The 19,238-nt window shown below is 31.8% G+C and overlaps 2 protein-coding genes across 6 annotated transcripts; one reads left to right on the top strand and one right to left on the bottom strand.

Annotated features, from left to right (window-relative positions):
• The first annotated feature begins 367 nt into the window (after positions 1–367).
• On the top strand, positions 368–7,828 carry LOC108489238 (transcription factor TCP2). Of its 5 annotated transcripts, none has more exons than XM_053020183.1 (4): positions 368–518; positions 1,209–1,784; positions 2,093–3,878; positions 7,624–7,828. In XM_053020183.1, exon 3 carries the CDS (start codon positions 2,440–2,442, stop codon positions 3,829–3,831), a length of 1,392 nt encoding a protein of 463 aa, XP_052876143.1. In that variant the 5' UTR covers positions 368–518; positions 1,209–1,784; positions 2,093–2,439; the 3' UTR covers positions 3,832–3,878; positions 7,624–7,828. The 5 variants fall into 5 exon arrangements, with proteins under 5 accessions (XP_052876143.1, XP_017649109.1, XP_017649110.1 ...); XM_017793620.2 differs by lacking the exon at positions 368–518 and adding an exon at positions 520–761 and having other exon boundaries at positions 1,209–1,438; XM_017793621.2 differs by lacking the exon at positions 368–518 and adding an exon at positions 566–761 and having other exon boundaries at positions 1,209–1,397.
• Positions 7,829–10,267: 2,439 nt separating this feature from the next.
• Positions 10,268–12,575, bottom strand: LOC108489751 (F-box protein At5g46170). Its single transcript, XM_017794481.2, has 2 exons — positions 11,145–12,575; positions 10,268–10,750 (listed from the first exon to the last, which is right to left on the bottom strand). The coding sequence occupies exon 1, from the start codon at positions 12,365–12,367 to the stop codon at positions 11,168–11,170; it is 1,200 nt and encodes a 399-aa protein (XP_017649970.1). The 5' UTR covers positions 12,368–12,575; the 3' UTR covers positions 10,268–10,750; positions 11,145–11,167.
• Between the last annotated feature and the right edge of the window lie 6,663 nt (positions 12,576–19,238).

Here is a 19,238-nt window from a genome sequence, read left to right as displayed (position 1 = left end):
ACCTATATGCAAAGTTTAAAGGCTTCCAATTAATCAAATGAGAGATTATTGAAAATTAATTAATAAGTTTATATTTAATGAGATATATACACGTTAAGTTAACCAGGTAATATCTAATAGAAAAACGTGAATTTTATAAAATAGGGTTACACTAAGAAATATAATATTAGCTTCTAGTTTTGATCTTTATCCATTTCATAATTAATACTAGTAGTAGTATAAAAATATTTTATCGAATGAATCTTAATTTTATTAATATAAATATATATTATTGTTAATATAAAAGATTATAATTAAAGTATGTTAAAATATATTATTTTCTTGAAACCAAAATCAATTTTCTTGATTTCTTTTCTTTTGGGTCAGACCTAATAAAAAAGCATAGAAGAAATGGCAAATTAGTAAATATAAGAGGAAGAAGAGGGCAAAGGGTGGGAGAAAGAAGACATCTCTTAAAGATTGGAACGGCGCAGTGTCTGGTCCTTTCCCGATAAGCCGCTCATTTGTTCGATCGAATGGTGATGAATTGAAATGCTTTTTCTCTTATTTTCTTTCTCATATATATATATATAAACACATATAGATATATATTCTCCTTTTTATTCACATTAAACCTCATATTCATATTATATACAGAAACACCCTCACTTCTAAATATCTTCTTCTCTTCCCACCTTTTTACCAATTCCCAGTTTTTTTTTTCCATTTCTGTCTTAAGTCTCACCATCTCTTACAAAGTAACTCAATCCTTGCAATTAGCTGTAAGTTTTTTTTTTTAATGAGAATTCAAGTGAATTCATTAACTTTTGCTTACTAATGAAAGTTTTGTTTTGTTTTGTTTTTTTTTTTTTTTTGCTTTTTATAGTTTCATGAATTTGTAGGGGGAGATGTGACTAAAGCTTCTTTAAACTTTGTTAATATTCTCTTTTGTTTTTGAAGCTAAAAGAGTGGATTTGATTATGTAAAGCTTGTGGGTGTGTGTGTGTGTTTAATAAATTTGGTCTATGCATAAAAATGAAATATTTTCTTAACCACTATTTACTTGTTTTGAGACTAAGGATAGATGATGTAAATTACCCACCTTTTTTAAAATGGAACAGGAAATAACAAGTATTAAAGGTTGTAGCTTTTTTAGGACTTTGATCAAAGTTAATTGAGAAGCTAATCATGATATCTCAAGAACTCTTTTGTTTCCCTCTTTTTTGCAGGTAACAGATCTGTTTAGAGCTGAAGCTTTCTTCATAAGAAGCAGTGAATTGCAGATCTGTTAGTCTGGTTTTGGATTTTTAAGTTGTGGGCTATTATCTTGACTTCAATCAGTGAAGAGCAAGGAGAATTAAAAGAGGGAAAAATAAAAATCAAAACATACCCTTTTTTGTGTGTGATATATTTATTGTGTAAGAAGTCGACACCTGTAAACAACTTACATTGTTTCAAAGTGAGCAAAAACAACGAAATATCGTTTTGTCTTTGATTTTTGAAAGTTTTTATTCTTTGTTGGTAATTTCAGGAACAGTTTATTTATTAATGGGGTGGTTTGTCATTTACTAGTCTTTTTATTAAGCTAAAACACTAATGGTGGTGATGGTAGTGTCTGCCATTTTTAGGGTCAGCTTAAAAGAAAAAGCTTTAAATAACTGAAGGAAGAGAAAAGAGAGAAGAAAAAAAAAAAAGAAAGGGTTGGGTTTTTTTTTTTCAGTTCTTCACCAAATTGTACAGTAATTACTGTCTTTTCTCTTTAGCTTAATTGTGAAGCTGAAAAGAGGTTTACTGTCAGATTCAAGGTATATATATATATATTAGCTGCTGCAATGTAATTACAATTCAAGTAGCTTTTCCGTTTTCAACTTCTTTTAAAGGCTTATCGACTTTGAAACACTTTAGGTAGAGTTAAACAACATATAATATAGCAGTAGGCAGTAAGTCAGATCTCTCACTCATCCCATGGTTTTCAACCTTGAAACTGTTGTGTGTGGTTAAAATTTTTAAATGGAGTTTTGTTAAATGCATAATTTGAAGCATCAGATGCTGTTTTTTTACCTTATCTTCTAATTTTAATTTTTTTCTTTTTCTTTTGTACTTTTCTTTGCAGGGTGTGGCTGCCATTTTTCAGGTTTTTTTTGCTTTTGAAAGCACTGCAGCTGCAAAAAGCTTAAAGGAGAGAGAGCCTGACTTGGACTGTGATATATCAAAGGCCTTTTATCACTACATAATCCAAAGTACCCCTCTGTGTAATGGTCATCAATGCATAGAACATTTCAACCCCACTTTCATTAATTTCTCCCTTCACACCATCACCACTGTTTCCTTTCTCTTTCTAACATTAATCCAAAAACCCCAGATTTTCTTGTTCTTTGAAAAAACAGGGGGAAAAAAGGGGGGGGGGGAGGGGGGAGGTTTTTGAGTTGTTTGGTTTTGTGAGAAAGTAATGAAAGTGGTATGGAGGTGGATGAGATTCAGACACAAACCTGTAAGTTCTCAACAGTTGGTAATGGAAGGAATGAGACAAGCAAGATAGGTCAAAAAGGTAGTGACAGCAACTTCCCTGATGATGAGGAAGATGGAGAGCTCATCAAAAGGGCTGCTGCTACTGCTGTTGCAAATGGTGGTGTAGCTGACACCATTGGTACTAATTCTCTTAGAGGTTGGCATAACTCTTCGAGGATTATTAGGGTTTCTCGAGCCTCCGGTGGGAAAGATCGGCACAGCAAGGTATGGACTTCGAAAGGGTTAAGGGACCGGCGAGTAAGGTTATCTGTCACTACAGCTATACAGTTTTATGACCTACAAGATCGGTTGGGGTATGATCAGCCTAGTAAAGCTGTTGAGTGGCTAATTAAAGCAGCTTCTGATGCTATTGCTGAACTTCCTTCACTTAACACTTCATTCCCTGATACACCAAAGCAACTGAGTGATGAGAAAAGAGGGAGTGGGGGAATAGAACAAGGGTTTGACTCAGCTGAAGTTGAGTTAGATGGTGATCCAAGCAATTACCAACAACACCTTTCCTTGTCCAAATCAGCTTCCAGTAGCACGTCTGAGACTCGTAAGAACTCGAGTTTATCACTTTCAAGGTCTGGGACCCGTGTGAACCGTGTAAAAGCTCGGGAACGAGCTAGGGAAAGAACAGCAAAAGAAAAGGAGGGTCATCAACAACAAAATGTGAACCCCATTTCTCAAAACTCCTCCTTTACTGAGTTGCTTACTAGTGGTATTGGCAATGTTAGCAACAATAATACTAGTCCTTCAGCATCAGCTTCAGCTTCAGCACATCAAGACCCTAATGCGGAGTCTGATTTTTACCAAAAGGCTAATAGTACTGCTAGGCTTTGGCCAGTGACTCCAATGGATTACTTTACCTCGGGGCTACTTGGACCATCTTCTTCAAGAGGTCATCATTCTTCAGGGTTTCCTGGAGGACAAATCCATCTAGTGAACTCTTTGCAACAACCAATGACAACACCACCATTCACCGTGTCAGGTGAAAACCATCAAGAGATGCAGCATTTCTCGTTTGTTCCAAACCCTGACCATCTCATCCCGGTGGCAACAACACAACCGGGGCAAGGGGTTGACTACAACCTCAATTTCACAATCTCTTCCGGCCTTGCTGGTTTCAATAGGGGGACCCTTCAGTCCAATTCTCCTTTTTTGCCTCATCACCTCCAGAGGTTTTCTTCTATAGATGGATCATCACCCTTATACATTGGTACACCACCAGTGGAGAATCATCACCACCATCAATTCACGGTTGGATTAGATGGCCGCTTGCAGCTCTGCTATGGGGATGGAAACAGGAGCTCAGACCAGAAAGGAAAAGGCAAGAACTAATAAGTTTCCTTTAAAAATGGTTTCCATCTGGCTCCATCTTTTCCCTGGTAAGCTCAACATCTTCATTAACTGGCATTTTGCATTCGAATATTCCCTTTGCTTAAATTTTCTTAGTTAAAGTTCAAATTTTTGTGCCTGGTTCAAGGGTTCTTCTTTCTTGTTCTTTTTTTATTTTAAATTTGTTTTTGGCTATTTTTTTTTTTGGGTTTACGTGTCGTGCCTGTGCATAGCATAGTACCATGAATCACTCACTTTCTTGGTATTCATAAAGTCTTACCATTGGGGACATTTTTTTAATTGTGGGTTTCAAGTATTATATAGTCTTTTCATGATTCCTGCATGGATTGCTGTGAGTAAGGACCGGCTACTTGTCTCCTTGTTTGTTCTCTTCCTGGTTCCCTTCCCCCTAACATATGTGAACCCATGCCAGGTGTTAGTTGCTTGGTGGCCAAGCCTTGCTGGGCACTGAATAGAACAATTAAAGTTTACTTTTGAAATCAGGTTTTACTTTGGTATATAGCTTTAGAACCTTAATTTATTTTTGCCCCCTACTGGACATATGGCAATCACCAGCTAACACCTGTCAGGTTTCTGAGTTGTTAATTAGGGGTAAATTAAATCTTGAAAAAAAAAAAAGAAGTAAAACCCATGCACGTAAGACCTCGAGCTCTCAAACTTCAACAACACTAATGGCTGCTCCCAAGGTAAATGTTTTCCTAGGTTTAGAAAAGGCAAAAATTTTATTTGTGTATTATTGTAAGTTAGCTGTCACTGTTCTTATAATAAAAATGGCTAAAACATAGAGACACACTAAAAGAAATGTGCCTGTAGTTTGAACTTTGAATTCAATCAAAGCCCTCAAGTTAAAGTCCCAAGTGCCAATGTATTTGATGTTTATGTTCTCATATTTGGATTCTGAATCCTTAGTCTTGCATTTCTAGTAATGATAAGAATTACTAATATATGGGATATTTTCATTATCATATCATTTTTAGGTAATGTAGAATTTCTAATTTTATGAAAAATTTACCTTTCTTTTTTATAATATTGATACATTACACCTTATTCTCTAACCCATTTTTTTGTTTTTTTTTCCTATCATTCGTGAGAATTTAAACATTTCTAAACTATATGAAACTAATGAACTATTTTTATTTAAATTGAATAAGAATTATTTATTTATTTATTTATCAAAATAAAATAAAACTCCAATTTAATGTCCTACTCAGATATTTCAAGTGCTGGTGAAATCTAATTTTGGTTTCTAACATATTTACAATCATGTATTTAGCTGTAATTCACTCAAAAAGATAAGCAAACTTCCATCTAGCATATATAAGTCTATTTTGACTAAAATTGTTTCAATTTCTTTGTTTAAATGTTAAAAAGAAGAAGAAGCAAATTATATAATAAGCATAATTTAGTAAAATATATTTTCAATTCATATAAATTATCATATCAACAAAACAATAAAATCTTACATTTTATTCATATAAGCTAAATTAGGTAATGTAAGCCAGTAAATTAGTAAGTAATCTTATGGTTAGAAGGCTTCCCAAGGTATAATTGAATTTGTAAGATGTAAGGTCAAAAGTAATATTAATAATGACCAAAACTATAATGGTAGAAAATCAATTTCAAAACCTTCCTTGTTAGGCCACAAAATAGTAAATCAGCAAACATAAAACAACTCATTGATATATATAAATTTTGATTTTCTGTATTTTTATTTATGAAATTTACATTTGATTTAATTTTTATTAATCACTTACACAATTATCATTATAGAACCATTTTAGGTTTAGATATTGCATACATAATTATTTATATTTGTCTAATATATAAATAAATTGATGTATTTATTTTTAAAATGCATACAGTTAAATCAAAATTAAAGTTTCATATATACATCCAAACCATAGTCAAAGTTTCATGTGTATAATTACACTAAGTCAAAGTTTATGTATCAAATTGTGCATTAGTTCAAAATTCATGTGTAGTTTTAAGATTTATCCCATTAGAAGAGAAAGTAACACCTAATAAAGAATTTTATAAATAAGATTTAGATTTTGAGAAATGGTAGTTTAAGAATTGTAAAAGAAATTAGAAATCATGATCAACAAAGTTAGATGTTTGAGTTGTCCTCTTGATAGAAAAATAAGGCTAAATACCAGCTGTGCAAGGGAAATTAAAGATTACTACTAGTGACAAAACTAGTCTAGTTTTCTATTTTCAAATCTTTATATTCAGTCCTATAGAAGAAAGGCCCTTTATTTTGATGAATTCCTTAGAACTGCTCCCATAATTTCTTCACATTATTTAAGAATTCATTGTTCAAGAAAAAAGAAGGTTACTTCTTTTGAGAATACTTTCCACTTAATTTTGAAATCTGTCTTTACAAAAGTATCTTAAGAATGCTAGCTAGGGTTATTTCTTTTATATGTTTGAAGGTTAAAATGTGGAGATTATCGATTTAACTTATGTATCATCTTCTTGATGTTTTAGCTGTTGACATTGAGTCACAGCAAAGCTAAAAGTTATATCAATTCAAAGTAATAATAGTTTAGAAGATCCTTGGTATTGCTATGCTTGCACTTTTCTTGCCTTATATGCTTTATCTAGAGTGTTTATATTCCTTTAGGTTAAAAAGTGTTCTTCAAAAGTCATGGCATCTTTACTTGTATGGTATGTTTGGTTTCAAAGGTTAATGAAAGTTTACATGCAACAAAATGTAGCCCCTTTTCCATCACAGCTTTTGATCCAAAAGCAATTCCAAACGGGTGGCTTTGTTAGTGAGGTTATGCAAACTATAGGGAGTTAAACCAAAAGCTGTTCTAGGGACTTCAAACTTGACTAGATTTTGAGCAATTTTTTTCTACCTGAGTTAGATTACTCATATAAGATAAATTATTGTTGACATTCACTAGGAAAGTAAATTAACTTTCATGTCCTGAGAAGATAATATTTGTTTTTTTTATGTATTTAATTTACTTAATGCTTTTGCTCAGGACTGTTTATATAGGAAGAAATATAGAGAAGGAAAGGGATATTGCTTGTTATCTTCTATTCTTAAATATGAGTTTTAGTAATCAACTTAAATTCTAGAAGTAGCAAAACAACATACATTTCATACATTAAGATCCAAAAGCTTCCAAACTGAAACACCATGGACCCTTATTAGTACTAGCTGAAGTCATTCTTAGGGTAAATAGAGTTAAACTTGTGCAAAAGAATTTCACCCCATTTTGTTATCAAACTTAGATGTTAGTGAAGCATTGACCCTTGGTAAATGTACTGTGAGAACAGCAATTGAATAGGAATAGCATAATTAATTTGGGAATGAGGGTTTCAGAATGTATGGTCCAAGGAGTTTGAAGTGTACTAATAAGCTTTGAGTTGTTGCTTTACTAAAAACTTAAAAGGTGAGAACAGTGGATTGTCACTTATTTTCTTGCTCGGATGCTCTACTAGGCTCATCATGGAAGAATAAAATCACCCTTTTTCAGGGACTAATTATAATAAGGTGTTACGTGGATTGGTTTAGTTGAATGATATGCCTATTCCCAAATTTGTCATGTCAGTCAATGAATGACTAGAAGATGTTTTAGGGGGATCATATTATGATGAAAGGTTGAAGAAGGGATAATATTTTTCCCTTAACAAAGAATCTCCAACAATGGATTGTTTGATTAGGAGAGGAGGTTTAGTTTTTTTACTTTTTGCAGTTCCCTTGTAGTCTTACCAATTTGAACCATATTATGCTAATATTTGGTGCAAAAATGTTGGATGCAGGAAAGCAGATATGGAGAGAGCTGCAGTGGAAAAGCATTGAGTGAATGTGCATGCATTTGGGTGATTATTTGATATACCTTTATTACTGTGCTTCCGAAAATTGTTGGCATTTTCTGTTTTATCCTTTTCTGAAGTCAATCATTGTGTGTTTCCAACATGTATAACAAAAACCAATTCAATTCAAGTTATTCCTTCTTTTTTTTTTTTTTGCCTTGTCTTTTTCCCTATCGTACAAAATTTCCTGAAATTTGTTAAAATGCAGCCTTGTGTCTATCAGCCATAAACCCTTCCTCACAGCATCAACCTCTTTTTTTTTTTTTTTTTTGAGGTACCAATGGCATATATATATGTTTTTGATGATTGAAATCACTAATCCATGTTACTACTGGAATGTTATACATTGATTCATGTGCTTCTGTTTTCAAGCTCTGAAACAATTTGTTCTTGCTTAAAATGACATTTGCTTTTGATGTTGGGATAAATTGCTTAATACATAAGCTTATATTATACATCGATTCTTTATAATACGCCAAAAAAGATAGAGCTCCCAAGATTAATTTGCTGAATACATAGAAACGTTGGTTTATTTATTCCCTTTATTTAAAAATTAAACAAATTAATCTCTATATATTAGATTAAATAATAAAATAGTCTTGCTTTTTTTTTATATAAATTACTTTTTTTTTTTATGTATAAGCCACATGGTAGCATCATCAATCCTTATATATAGCATACAACATACTAAACAGTTAAATATTTAACCTGAGATTGGTGTCAATAAGTCTTGGTGGATGAAAGAACTGTTGAGTTAATTTATAGCTAGTCGAATTGAAGTGGTGGGATCACTGAGTTGGCTCACGTGAAATATCAATGACTGCAATGATGGGGGGTTCTGCACATGGTAAAGCTCATGTGAAAGTGAAATCTTACCTGATAAACTATTTCTAATGAAATCCATTAATGCAGATGGGGGGCCGGGAATGGACTGCTCTTACTGCCCTAATGAAACATCTAAAATTCGATACAAAACTTGTGTATGGGCTATAGGGCTTTTATGCCTTCAGAGTTGACAAAACACAAATGCTTTATGAAAAGAAAATAAAACAATGATAATGTTAATCTTCGAGGGTGAAGAGTTGCATTATATTTTGCTACATCTTTTAAAAAAAAATAGATAAATTAATTTTATATGTTATATTAAAGAGTAAACCAATTTTTCTCTTTTTATTGTAAGTGTTGACGTGACTAATGGAGCAATTAAACAATGATACTTGTAGTACCACTTGTACCTTCAAATAAAATGGATGGAATTTTCAACAGTAAAGATAAAAGAAATTTTTTACATAAAGACTAATTCAAGCAACTACATAATGATACTTCTTCACTTAACAACACAAGCATGAAAAATGTCTGGAAAAAAAGGATGATTGAGACAGAAGGAAAGAAACATTGTTGATGTTACCATTTCATTGCATTTGAGAACAGCCTTTCAGGCAAAAAAACAACTCCCATTCATATACTATCTTTTTTTTCTTTACCTTTTGAGATAGACATTTGGTTGGTGGGTAGTGTTTATCTTTTATTGCTTTTGAAAAGAGGTAAAATGTGATCAACTTGATGTTCTTTCTGCAGCAAAAGTGGTCGAAAAAGAAGAAGCCCATGGACGTGTAAGTATATGAACCGCAATGTTGCTCGGATTTGTTTTAAACACACATGTTAAACATATTTGGATATTAGTACGAGGATATAATCTTTCAATTTGAACTCGAATTCGGGTATCATAAAAAAAACTATTTGTTGCGATCCCTTTAATATGATTTATATCATAACAAAAGAGAAAGTCAAAAGAATGATTAGCATTTTCAGCATTTCACCTTTCTTTAAAGCTAAAGCAATAGCTGTCATTCTAGTTTAGCAACAATTGATGTAAATTCCTTAGAAAATAAGAAAAGTGGTAGAGATTTTAAAGCTCCTTTGAAGGCTTAACTTAGCATTTATGAATGACTTTTTCTATACTTACTCCACATCTGTATCAACCGTGTGACCTTTTTTTTGCATGTAAACGTGGAGGTGTTAAAATAGTGAAATCATGTCTGGCTTTTGGTTTTTTATAACAACAACAATAATCCAAATTCAGAGCTCATGCATTCGTCAAATTTCAATATTTACATCCCTTAGTTCTTTTATCTTTTAAAGAAAATTCATTATATTTAACCAGGAATGATGATTAAAATTGGTACGAAAATATTAGGTGAGAAGAGATAGATCAATTTGAGTTTTAAAATTCTCAAATTGTTTAGAATCAGTTTCAAGTTTGGGTTACTTGAGTTTTTTTTTAGGTTTAAGTCATTTTAAGTTCGAAACATTCTGGGTTCAAGTTACTTTGGTCCAAGTTATTTTTTAGTACTAGTCAAATGAATTCAGGTTGTTGACTTAGATCAAACTAGGTGGATCAAATTCAGATTCTGATTAATCGAGTTGGATCTTAAAGATGCAGAAACAAGCTCATGAAAAAAAAAAAAAAACAGATGATAAGTGGACTTTTTCATGAGTTAGACCGAGTTCTGACCTCTCTACCGTCCATCCACAAATCTGTTTAGTTCAACAATCTTAAAGAGCAAATACCATAAAGTATCAATGAAACTTTGATGAGTATAGAAAATTTGAAATAAACATTAAAAGCTAGGTGCAAACTGCAAACTACAATTCTTCATTACTTCATAAGTATAGAACATAAAGCATGACATCTTCATACCTACAATATTCACATATAGAGGATTATAGATTAAAAAAGAAGTAAAAGGACTGAAAAACTCGGCGCTCTTACACAGCATGAGATCTAGTTGCAGGTGTGCACTCTTACAAGCATATGCCTGACATAAAAACAACCAGCAGATGCATTCATTTTGGCTATCAGTTGAAGAACAAAAGCTGAAACACTTGCACTGCATTCTCAACATGCATCGATTGCTTTCAATGGCATTCATAAGTAAGGTTTTAGCTTTCACAGGACACTGCTCTTGCATTAAAAAGCTACAACACGTAACAAAATTGTTGTTTGATCGTCAGCTTTCCAAAAGTATGCTATGCCTTCTTCCCCCTAGACCATTGTGCTCGACTGCTCTCCCTGTAAAGAGTGAAATGAGCTCAAAATGAACCTTATATTCATAGACGATGCATAAATAAAATGGTAATGCAAGGCCAAAATTAGACTGAATAATTCCTATTAACCAATAACAATTATGATTGCTTTCCCCTCTAAATTCATTAATTTATACAAAACAATATGGTCATGAAACAAGATAGTTTGAGCTTACACATGCATTGCCAAAAGACATCAAGAGCACGTATAATGGCCCAATAGTAAACAAGGGAATGCCTACTAAGAGAATGCATGCCTATTAACCAAGCATAGGATCAATTTACATGAAGAACTGAAAGAATTTTCAGATTAACATATATAATTCAAACATCAAATCATTTTTTCTTATATCCAGCATTTAAGGTTTTTATTTTTTTACCTTCAAAGATCAGGAAGCAGAGATCAAAACGAGTTCATCTCCAAACAGTAAGTCCTCCTTTTAACAAGCATCTTAGCTGCAGTTCCATAAGGCTCTTCAAAAGCAGTTGATAACCAAGAAGCATCAGAGACCTCTTTCTTTGAAGCAGATTGTTCACTTGGCCTAATAGCAACCAAAGTAGCACCTTTTAAAACAACCCCATCAGGCAATTCCAACTGAGGGGCATACCAAAGCCTCATATTCAGTGCCGGCACCAATGTCCTTTTCGATGCAGAAGAAGCAGATAATGGCTTCACTCTTAACTCCTCAAGCTGATCTCTATTCATACAAAGCACCCCTTGACCATCCGAATCGGTTAGAACCAAGCTATCTAGCGTCTTATGCTCTGCAATTATCGGTTGAAGCAAATAATGCCTCGCTGATGCTGCGATCAACGAGCTAATCGTCCAAACAACCCTTAATTTCAACCCTCCGTTGGTATAAAACGACTCGGGAATACTCCCATTGTCATCGCCGTTACCGACATTTAAACCGTTGGCGATGTTATTATTGGGGCAAAACCCATCATTCCCACACTCCGCTACTTGCAAATTTACGTTCTTAGTAACAGAAGCAGCTCCGAGGATGACGCAATTATCAAGAGTTGACCCAAAATCGGCTCTCCATTTCAAAAGAACCCCATCATCGATCCCTAACTCACCGCTGGGTAATTCGATCCGGAGGAAACGAATCTCGTTGAAATTTCTAAGTACTTGCGTCGGTGAATGATGGGTCACCCCACCTTGCTCCATTTCCCCATCATTAACATCGGCACCGGGACCGACTGATAAAGAGGAAGAGACAGGGTGGGTGTTAAGGGTTTCATTGATAACGGGCCGTTTTGGACCAAGAAACTGAACCAAAGCTTGAAATGGTTTGACAATGCCTCCAAGAAGGATACGTAAGAGGTTAGAAATCGGACCGGCGGCGCGTGACTTATCGTAGGAAGACGAAGAAGGGGAACAATCGTCGTCAGAGATAACACAATCGACACGAACGACGACGTTTTCGACTTGAGGAACGAGGGAACGGAAACGACGCGAAACGACACAGCATCGGCCGAGAGCTTTAACGTCACCGATCTTGTTGAAGACTAAAGGGAGAAGAGAATCGGGAAGACGGTCGAAGTGATCGATCGGCTCAGGATGAATTCTGTAAACCGGATCTGAACGAAGTGAAGACATTTTCTTTTCCCTTTCTTCTCTCTTATCTGTGAATTCGTAAGTTATTTGATTAGGAGAGGAAACGAGAGGAAAGTGATCACTTGTGATATATAGATCTAAGGAGAGAAAAACTAGTTCTTCAAGGTAAAGGAAAGTGAGAGGATTTGGATGGGAATGATAAAATGAAAATAGAAAGGTCAATTTTTCTAGAAGATCCCTATACTATCTATTTCTTACGGATTTAATCTTTCTGCTGCACTTTGATTTTTCTTTTACTCGTTTAATTTTGGCTCAAATCTGCTGTTAGTCCCTGTACTTTCTGAAATTTATGGATTTAGTACTTTTACTTTAATTTGATCATTTTTAGTCCTTATACTTTTTAAAATTTAAATTTTAGTCCTCACCAAACAATAATTGTTAAAATTCATCAAGTTAAAGCACTGCTATTTCCAAAATTCGATGCGGCAAACATATTATCATATATATGATGTCATATCAGCTTATTATTTCCACATATTACTCACTAAAAATCCAGTTAATGGATTAAAGAATGTCATTTGCATTAAGACTGAAATTTTAAAATTCAAAAAGTACCATGATTTAGAATGATCCAATTGAAGAATTTGAACTAAATTTACAAATGTACGCATATTATAAGACCAGCAATTAAACTTAACCGAACAAATTTAACTATTACTATTAGTGTCAAGACTAAAATTTTTAAAATTAAAGAGCAAAAGGACTAAAGTTGACTAATTTAAAAAGTATAAGGATTAAATTTAATTAAATTAAAATACAAAGATTAAATCCACAACTATTATAGAAATTACAGGGACTAATAACAAAATTTAACCTTTTAACTTTTGAAATGTGCTAATTTTTCCTCAGCGTGTATGACCTGACTCTTTATATTTTAGGTGACATCTTGACATTTATTTTACAATTTGATAAATATTACATATTTCATTTTTTTTCTGCAAATTATTTTCTAACTATAAAAAAAATTTGTCAACATGTATATATGTTTAAGAAATTATTCATGTCAAATCATTTAACGAATTAAAGAAAAAAATTTGATTTTGAACTTATCAAAACACAATATAAAAATTAAATTAATGAACAAAAATTAAATTTATAAAAATACATAATTCAGTCACCTTTTATATTTTTTTATAGAAAAAAGGGGCATTTATAAAATATGGTGAGCCACCATAACGGGGATGGAGGAGAATTTGCTTCCATTCCTTGTCTTAAAATAAACTTTTCTTTTTAAAAGAAATTTATTGTATTTTCGATCATTTGTTTTAATAAATGCCTAAGTAGTAAGTATTGTTTTTATTATTATTATAAATTAGTTAAAATATATTATAGGACCTTCTGCTCTTTGTAAATTTAAAATTAGTCTCTTTACTTTTTTAAAAAATTTAATTCTTCTAATTTTAGATTTTAAAATTTAGGTCTAAATTGTTAACGCTGCTATTTTTTTTGTTTAATTTGTTGGTGTGAAATTTTGAAAAAAAAACAACTTGGCAGCTATTTAATTAAAAAATAGTATTACAATGAATGTGAATTTAACGAAATAATTTTAACAGTTTTAATAATTGTGTTTGAATTTTGAAATTTAAAAAGTAAAGAGACTAAATTTTTAAAAATAAAATATATAAATTAAATTTTAAATTTACAAAAGGTTTAACCTTATAATTTTACGACAATTGCTCTAATCTAGTTTTATAGAAATATTTTTTTTTGTCTATGGCCTAAAATGGAATTTGATAGATTATCGTACAAATATTTTTTTGCAGGGTGAAGCCAGAAAAATTCTTTAGGGGGCGGATAAAATTTTAATTTTTTATAGTTTATATTTTTATAATTTGTAAAAGATTAAATTGAATTTTTATAATTTTAGGAGGGACAAAAGTATAATTTTATCTTTACTAATTTAAAATTTTTAAAAATTTCAAAGGCCTAAAATATAATTTTACATTTTAGAGGGGGTCTGGGCCATGCCAGCCCCTAGCTTCGCCCCTGTTTTTCTGATATAAGCCTCTAATGAATATTAACTTTTTTTTTGATAATTACCCTTTTTTAAAGTTAAATTGCATATATAGATAATTTTTCGATAATTATTTGCTATAATAAAATAAAAATTATTTAAAATACTTAAATTATATTAAAAATTTATATGACAACTTTTTAAAATTGTAATTTTTAAAATTTAATTGCGTATCTAATAGAAATCCAATAATTTTAAGGATAAAAATATGATTGGTAGTAACATATGATATGTATGTTCCACAGTGCAAAGGTTAGTTTGATCAATGAAGCATCTTTTCCAAGGTAATAAAATATGCATGAAGACCAAATCTATTAAACAATAAAAGGTTTATTCACTTGTAATTTCACTACATTTGCTAGAATTACAACAGTTCATTTGAAAAATAGAAGGGTTTGGATAAAAATATAGGTTCGAAAAATGAGCTTGGAAAAAAATAAGACCCATTTAAAAAATGAGCCAAGCCTCGAGTAAGACTTTTTTTAACTTACCTCAACCCTAATTTGTAAAAAGAAAAAAATGTTATTTTCTCATTGTTTTGTTACTATTATTTTGTTATTATTGTTTGAATATGTTAGTGTTATTTAAGTATAAAGATTTTTAAAATTTATTTTCAATTTGCTGGGAAATATTTATTTTTAATGTTTATGAGTATTATAATTTTTATATAAAAATATTTAATATGGTCTAATCAGGCTCAAGTTTTAGTATTTTTATCTAGGCCGGGTTTAAATATAAGTTCATTTTTTGGCCTGATCCTATCAAATGAGCCTAAAATTTTTTCTTGAACTCGACTCATGAATAAATCTATTTAAAATGGACATTTTGGTCAGATTAAATAAAATAGTAAATAAATGTAGGTGAATCTAATAATATTCCCAACAAAATGATGGATAAAATATCTTTATTTTTGACAATAAGAAGTTAAATAGTTGACATATATCTTAAACAACTACCCAACAATTTTTGTGTAACTTAGGAATCTCCAAACCCTAGTTTCGTACAAGCAATTTAAAATAAAAATTATCTTCTACTAACCATTTATATGGTTCCAAGGATATGTCGATATTTGTCAAGAATTCTTGTAACACAATAGGTGAAATATGCATAAATTTTCGGTTTAATTGATTACACAATAAATAATTTATAACTAGTTGAATTTCCGTTTTTTAATCGATTCATAATAATTTATTCTATCGGATTAAATCATTTATTTTCTTTTAATAAATTCAACTGTTTGATTCGATTCTATTCTTATAAATCTGGAAAGTTTTTTATGATAAATCTCATACAAATAAAAAAATAGAAATGTTTGAAAAAAGTTGTTTATGAGATGGAGAAGATTATTATTATGTTATTGAATAATTTGAAATGCAAATGCAATAATAAGATTATAAATCGAGAATTTGCATCCATTTTCTTGTAGTTGAGCTATGGTGTAGGTGGCGTATACTAATAATTGAATAATTATGATCTATTGATGAAACTAATGATATAAGCATTTTGTATAGATTTTAATGAGTTGGATTTAGATTTGGGTTTGCTAATAACAATGATAGTACAACCTGTTATTAGTATGTTTTAATTAATTTTTAGTGACTTTTTTTCTTCTTTAAAAATGTTCTATCATAAATAATAATCAGATTGATGAGTTGGAGTTGGATAACTTATCTATATAAACTACCTTAAAAAGAATTAGATTGAATATTAAATTAGATAGTCTTTGGAATATTAGTTTAATTCATCAATTTAATTAAAAATATATATTTTTACGGTTATTTAGGTTATGGATATTCTTGTACGAAGAAGATGATGTAAAATAAAAGACTTGAAATGAAGCTCGTTTTTGTGTATGACATCTTTTATTTATTAAGGTTTTTATTCACTCGTCTTGTATTCTGATTAGATAGTTGTGTAAAATATTTTCTTGTTAGAAGAAGAGTGTTCATCTTTTGTTATATGACATTGTTATGTTGGTGTTAGGATTATTTATGAAGAATGAAATAGAAAAGAGGGAGGGGGTGATGATATCTTATCTTATCTTAATGTGTGATATGAAGCTAATGTTCATGTGCAATCGTGCATTAGTTAACACTTTAGATCTGATCTCTGATTATAAAAGAAATAAATATAGAGAGTAAAGACCCACACGTTGTGGCATGTGTCTTCATGTGTTTCCATTTGCATGCATTTTGCAAATAATACTATACACCTTTTCTGACTTTTAAACCTTCCAAGAAAAATACCTTTGAACATAACCTAATACCGTGATGTTCCGTACATATACACACACTTTAATAAATTTACCTAAACTGTTTTACTAAAATTCACATCATTATTTAATTATGTGTCCTTGTAATCAAACTTTAGTTTAATAAAATAAATGATCATCTAATCATCTTTATCATATTTAAGCAAAGGCAAGCCACTTGATCTTGGCATTGATTTATTTGTTAAGTCAAATCTCATTTACTTCCTAGTTATTGAAGGCTAATGTGATTAAGGGTATTCTTAACTTACAAATTAATTCACTATTTCTCTTTCGATATTTTTTGAATAAACAAATACCATAAACAACTAAACTAACAATGTCAAAAGCACAGTTAGTTTTATCACTATCAAAGGCTTCAAGTAATTCCATAGGAACTGTTGCCAAATCATGTACCCCTCCATATTCGCAGAAATCATATTGGTAATTCGATCAGCAACATGATTAGTCTCCCTAGGTATGCGTCTTACCACCTAAAGTTCTTTGTTCCCTAACAACTTTTGAATTCGCATGATGAAGGTTGAATTTGGGTTTGCTGAAGTTTTCTTTTGGATTGCTTGGACTATCTCCAGACTATCAATTTAGATCAAGATCCTATCCAAACCTTGATCTTGTAATAAGGCCAGTCCATCCAAAATGCCCCAAAAACTCAGTTTAAAAAATTGAGCATACCCCTAAAAAGTGATTAAGGGCTTGTTTAGTAGTGCTAAAAAAATACTTTTGGCTCCAAAAGTACTTTTGAAAGAAAAGTTGTGCTAAACAAGCTATTTTTGGCTAATTTTTTTTTGTTTTTCAGAAGCATTTTTGAAAAACACTCTTGAAAAGGAGAAGTTAAAAGTTTTAGCTTTTCCTCTCCCAAAAGCACTTTTGGTGCTTAATAATTTTTTCACCCCTCTAATAACATAGTACTTCCCCCTTTTTTTTTCTTAGTGCTTAATTACAAATGTGTTAAAATGTAACACCCCTATCCCGTAACCATCGCCGGAATAAGTAAGGGGCATTACCGGACTTGTAACTTATGATAGAACGGTAAAACCTTTTTTTTTTTTTTAAGATCATTCATTTGGATAAACACTATACACAGCCAGGGATAAAATGTAAACTTCTACAAGTAAACATTCAAAAGATGCCATTTTCATATGGCTTATATACAATAGTCAAAATATCATTCTACTATATTGTCTATCCTATACATGCCATAAGCTAAGTCTAATTACATAGTTGCCGTAATGGTAGATAGTGTGACGAAGTCTTGATGATCCCAACCGGTAGTCGAATCCACAACCTATAAACCAAAACATGATCGATCAGAGTAAGCTTTTGTAAGCTTAGTAAGTTTTAAGCAAAACAAAGTGTTCTCATTCACTATCATTAGTCATTCATTTCAACTGTTCGATGAAGTTAATCTAGAGCTTCATCTCGAACTATAATATCAATAAACGCATCACTTGGTCTGTCACATATATACTTTGAATGATAATGACCTAGATGGTCAAATATTTCCAAAGCACATTCTTCATCAATTTTCAACTTTCAATAATCCTTTCCACTTGTTCATAATCACATCCATATTTTTAAGTATTTCAACATGACAAGTACTAAATTACCGTAGGCACATAAAGAACCAAACATATTCCTTATCACATATCGTAAGCTTACAAAACATAATCCTTACCTTGTACTGGCACATCTAGCTGAACCCAACCCATACTCAAATCATAAGGCTTTTGGGCAGAATATGCACTAATACATAAGAATATTTCATCACATACTTCATTATACAAGCATACCATTACCAATTAGATCATTCTCATATTTGGAGTTATAATATTAATCACATTTACCAACCTCTTTGATCTCGATAATTCACCTCAAATCACTCCACCGATGAGTAAGTGTACGTACTGAACATCTTAAATACATAATACTTATTTGATGGTAACTTATTGCAGATACTCAATACCAAAGTCTTACTTGAATCCTAGCATTTAGCCGTCGGGTCTTTAAAGCTCGGATATAGTACGAGCACGAAGCCTACGGACATTAATCAGGATAATATTCTCGCATAAAGCCTGCGGGGTTTTAACCCGGATATAGTACTGACACAAATGCCCTTCGGGACTTATCACATTTATACACTTTCACATCCATCACATTGGCCATTCGGCCTTATCACATTTATACACCTTCACATCCATCACATCGGCCATTAGGTCTTATCTCATATATACACTTTCACATTCATCACATTGGCCATTAGGTCTTATCTCATATATACACTTTCACATTCATCACATTGGCCATTCGGCCTTATCACATATATACACTTTCACATTCATCACATCGGCTATTAGGCCTTATCACATATACACACTTTCACATTCATCACATTGGCCATTCGGCCTTATCACACATATATGCACTTTCACATTCATCACATCGGCCATTCGGCCTTATCACATATATGCACTTTCACATTCATCACATCGGCCATTAGGCCTTATCACATATACACACTTTCACATTCATCACATTGGCCATTCGGCCTTATCACATATATGCACTTTCAC

Source organism: Gossypium arboreum, chromosome 10 (assembly GCF_025698485.1).
Source record: "Gossypium arboreum isolate Shixiya-1 chromosome 10, ASM2569848v2, whole genome shotgun sequence".
Classification (NCBI taxonomy): Eukaryota; Viridiplantae; Streptophyta; class Magnoliopsida; order Malvales; family Malvaceae; genus Gossypium; species Gossypium arboreum.
This window is presented reverse-complemented; position numbering and strand designations above follow the sequence as displayed.